The sequence below is a fragment of the Durio zibethinus genome, chromosome 25 (assembly GCF_047325235.1).
Source record: "Durio zibethinus cultivar Kanyao isolate XHJ-2024 chromosome 25, ASM4732523v1, whole genome shotgun sequence".
Taxonomy (NCBI): domain Eukaryota; kingdom Viridiplantae; phylum Streptophyta; class Magnoliopsida; order Malvales; family Malvaceae; genus Durio; species Durio zibethinus.
In genome coordinates, this window is record NC_143186.1 from 16,321,213 (window position 1) to 16,326,301 (window position 5,089).

The window sequence follows — 5,089 nt, forward strand, 5'->3', positions numbered from 1 at the left end:
ATCAGATTTATGCAATCTTTGAGCATCAATTTCTCAAGGCTAGGGAGTCTTGAAAAGTTTGGGGTTTTGAGAAGACTATGTGAATGATTAAGATTAAGGATCTTCAAATTTGGAAGACACTGTAAATTAAGAAAAATAAAAAACAATTAGCTCACACATATATGTTGTTGCTTCACGAAAGTGAAAGAAAAATGATAGTCACACACCTTTGAATCCTTCCAAACATGTTTTAGCCTACTTGTGCGCATGTCAAGAATAACTAGCCTCGAAATATCTAAGTCTGTTGCAATATATTTTTGAGGAAATCCATGTCAACACAACCATGTTAAGCCTTTTGGGAAGTCTCCATAGTTTCATTTAAGTTTTCCATAATCCAACTGAAGTAGTTTAAGTCTCTGCATCTTTGTAAAAGCTTCAGTTTCTATATCTACCTATTTGACACGAGAAATGGATTTTTTGATTGATTTACAAGATGTAGCCATCCTTGTAGGTCATTGCTCAAGCATTTAACAGCTTTGGTACCCTGTTGAGAAAGACTTTTTCTTAAAAAAGAAAATTAAAAAAAATTTCTAAGAAAAGAAACAAGTAGATGAAAGTGAAATCTCTTACAATTTTTTCTTGTATTACATCAAATGCATCCTTATGCCACAACCTGCTTCGTTTCACACGGTTAGGAGATTCTTGTCGAACAATTTCCCTTTCCATATCTCTAATCATCTGATGCATCATTAGCTTGTTTTTTTCATTAACAATTGGGAGAGACCTGCAAATGAGATTTTCAATTCCAACTGTTGTATAGAAATCACAACCATCTAGAATTGTAGTTGTGTAATCTTTGTCTTTTCCGATGAAGAAACAAGCTATGTCAAGGAGTAAATTTTTATCATGATCATCTTCAACGGAATCATAGCTTATTCTTAGACACTTTTGAATTTTGCTATCAGGGATTTCTTCCAATTTCTTCAATGCACTTTTCCAAACACTCATACTTTTTCCTGATAGTGAAGAATCCAAAACTTTAAGATCTAATGTAAGCCTACCACAATGTTTCACTATTTTCCTTGCGTACTCCATTGAATTGATCTCAATGGGACTGCTCTTTCCGAAGGCATACAAGTTAAAAAGCTGAAGTGATTCGTCTAAAGTTAATTCTTTCACTTCAAATTCCTTGCAGATGTCTCCATAATTAGATGATGATGATTCCAAATTCAGCAGCTGGGTAGTTAAAGGAGCATTCAGCATGGATCGATGTCTGCTAGCTACGATGATCTTACTTCCTGGATGAAAAGCTACTTCGGTTCCGATTATTTTAGTTATTTTTTCTGAATTATCCACATCATCGAGAACAAGAACTCTTCCACAGCATAACGTTTCTTTGATCTTAATAATTCCATCATCTGCATCGTTTATTTTGTTTACCTCTCCCTTAAGCTGTCTTTGCAAACGAACCAAGCCGTTGCTTTCTTGGCTTACTTCTCTAACATCAGCAAGGAAACTATAGCGTTCGAAAATTTTGATGTTTTGATTGTAAACAACTTTGGCAATGGTTGTCTTCCTAATCCCTCCAATTCCGCAAATTGTTTCAATGCCAACTTTATTTGATCCATCTCCTTTTAACCATCAATTAATGCATGTCACAAGAAAATCTATTCCAACTAAATAAAGAGGGACATGTAAAACGATGTGATGGAGTTTCTTTTGAACCTGCTTAACAATATCTTGAATAAGCTGCGATTCATGCCTATAGATTTTAAGAGATAGATATTAAAATATATATTTGAAATATAACTAGCACGTAACGTCTTGAAAATCAAGTAAAAATCATTAACATGTTTGTTTGTTTCTTGCCTAATTTAGTTTTTGCAAAAGCAAAAATTACAATCAATAGAGATTCAATTGTAGAGACATGCATCCAATTTATAAGATGTTATCCATTTTGATCCAAAAGTTTATGGTTTTGTTTCTACAGAATATCTTACAAGTATGGATTTAAGTCTTTACATATATGTAATAATAGATCCTCAAAATATCCACGCGAAATTGGGATGTAACACATGAAGAATTCAACACACATTTTTTAAATGGGGAGCAAATAGTATGGAACTTGCTTTAATGTATCTATCTTGTAGAACCATGCCTCCCAAATCTGCAACTTCTTTTAAAGCTGCCCTCCATCTTTGCACCATGTCCATTTCAAACTTGAAGCTCTCCTCATGTCTGGCAAAGGCTTTCGCATAACTTCCTATCTGCCTTTTGACTTGAGATGGATCAACACCATAAAATACTAGTAAAACATTATGTTGGGAGGATTTTCTATGTTCCATTGTCTTCAAAAGTTCATTAAGACACCATGTTGATGAAGCATAATCTTTTGAAAAAACAAGGATAAAAATTTTTTATTGATGGAGAATTACTTTTTCTATTGCATCCCTTATATTCTTTCCTCTTTCAGTTTCATCGTTATCTCTAAAGGTGTAAATTCCTACTTGTACTAAAATGGTGTAAAGATGATTTATGAAGTTTTTGCATGTATCTACACTTCTAAAACTTAAGAATACATGATAATAATGTCGAGAAATTGACGACGAAGATTCGTGATCCATTGGAACAACCATTGAAAAATAGCTCTTCAAAAGAATCTAGATTGATTGATGAGGCACTTAATATAATGTAGAACAATTTAATAATGTCATTAAATGAAAAAAATTAATAACAAAACATCAAGGCATATTATATAGAGACCAAGTTCAAGGAATTATGCTAACGGCTAGCTGTATGTTTGTATTTGTATTCTTTACAAAGAGAAAGTGGAACTCACTCTTTTTTTAATAAGAAAAAACTATTACGTTAAGCCATTAACAACACTTTCCACGTATGTTAATCATACATAGGAAAGTTTTTTTAAAAAAATAAAATTAGTAAAGTAAAACAATTTTTTTACTTGAAAATATTAAAAATTGAATCATAATCACTTGAATTAAAAATTTAGTATTCTAAAAGTTAGATATATTATTGTTAATTTGTCCCCATAGTTTGTCACAACTAAAAAAGTATATAATTATATATATATATATATATGGGAGGGACAATTTTACACAGTGTAAAATTTTTTTACTTTTACATAATTTTTTAATCATTAATTTTAATAAAGTCAAAAGATGAGATTAAATTATTTTTTCTATTTTTACTTATGTCTCTCATCTATGGGATCTATTAAAATCAAAAGTTAAAAAATATATAAAACTAAAAAGTGTTACACTGTATAAGTTGATCCCTCATTTTATATATACATATATTACATTACATTATACGTCAATAATTAATCACAATTATCACTTCACCAACATTAATTTGTTATATATTATATGTACTCTTTCAAGGGAAATTTTTTAGTTCAGTGATTAGAAATTTGCTGTTAATTACTTGTAATTTAATAATTAAATTTCATGAACAAAAATTAAGATTTTTTTTATACAAGATAGAGAATATATATACATACCCCAATTAAATCTAGGCTTTTATTCGGACCTTGTCCTATTTTACCACTTAAACTAACAATTAAAATTCGAGTTTAAAATATTATGTTCAAGGTTTTACTTGAATATAATTATAAAATATTAAAAGAATTTTAATATTAATATTTTAATTTTTAAGTAAAATTAAATAAATTTTGTATTGGATCAAATTAAATTTGAGCTTAAAAAATCATGTATAAGTCTGACTTGAGCAAAATTATACTCAAACATATTGATAAATAGTTTTACTCATAAACAACTCTTTTTTGAAAATTGTATTCTCCTTTTGAAAAAGGTAAGATAATTTTCAAAAAAATTATTTTATTTTCTGCTGACAAATAAATCATTTTTTGTTGTTCTGTTAGTTTTTTGTCAAATAAATATCTGAAAAATACAAAGATCATTTTCTGAAATTTATTTTCTATAAAACAAATGGAACCTTAAAAAAAGAAAATATTATTTTTGTTGAATTTAGAAAAAGTAATGCATTAAATGTAAAAGCCTTCCTTAAATAATAATTGAATAATTTTTAATCGATTCTTATTAGCATTCGTTAATCGATCTTATTAATATAAAATAGATATATTTATAAATCGAGCCTAAACATGGTATTAATAGGTCAAATATTTGCCTAGACTAAACCCGATCTAATAATTTGAGTTCTAATTTTTCTCAAATCCGATCCTAAATTTAAAAAAAAAATAGAGTCAAAATCGGCTAAATCCGCTAAATTATGTTTTCTTTTTCATGCCAAAATTGAAATATAATCAATTCAAATAATGAGTAAACCACGGTAAAATTTAGCACAGCATCCTTCAATTCAATCTAAAATTCAAACAAATTATCAGCATTTTACATACTTTAACTTACAGCATCTTTCAATCCCAAGCTAATGAAAAATTATGAAAAAAAATCAAATAAAATATCAGAACTTTTAAATTGATAATTAAATGCACGATAACATTATACAAGAAAATAAATAGAAAATAACAAAGACAAGAATAATTTTACCTTATAGACCAAGTTTGCACTTGAGAAAGGTAGGAGAGAAATGAGAGAGGTAAGAATGTGAGTGATAATGGTTTTGGAGTGAATGATGCTATATATGAGGAGAGAAGATGCTGATGGTGAACCGAATCCCAAAATTTCAAAGATGAAGACCGAACACCATCAATGACTTGCATTTTAATTTGTCGTAGAGGATGAAAATTTTATTAATTCGACGGTTAACTTTTATCCTATTTATTTTACATTTTAATATATCTTTTTATTTGTTTATTTTTATTAACAATTAGCAAACATTATTTATTTATTAATATTGAGCATATTTTATATTTGAGAGCAATTAACTTATATTAAAAAGTTTTATTTTTTAATTATTGATTTTAATAAATTAGAAGGATGAGATTAATTTATTTATTCTTCACTTAACTCTCTTATTCATTAGATTTATTGAGATTAATAATTAAAAAATATAATTTTTTTTAATTTTATACTGATATAAATTGATTTTTCTCCTTTCATGTTATACATATATATATATACATATATTTATAATATATAACTATCGAAAT

The 5,089-nt window shown here is 27.8% G+C and overlaps 1 protein-coding gene across 1 annotated transcript; it reads right to left on the reverse strand.

Annotated features, from left to right (window-relative positions):
- Nucleotides 1-325: 325 nt before the first annotated feature.
- LOC149511691 (disease resistance protein RUN1-like) lies at nt 326-4,699 on the reverse strand. The gene is made up of 8 exons (XM_089754381.1): nt 4,527-4,699; nt 4,386-4,404; nt 4,305-4,340; nt 2,415-2,639; nt 2,105-2,327; nt 628-1,610; nt 432-523; nt 326-377 (listed from the first exon to the last, which is right to left on the reverse strand). The coding sequence occupies exons 1-8, from the start codon at nt 4,697-4,699 to the stop codon at nt 326-328; spliced, it is 1,803 nt and encodes a 600-aa protein (XP_089610507.1).
- Between the last annotated feature and the right edge of the window lie 390 nt (nt 4,700-5,089).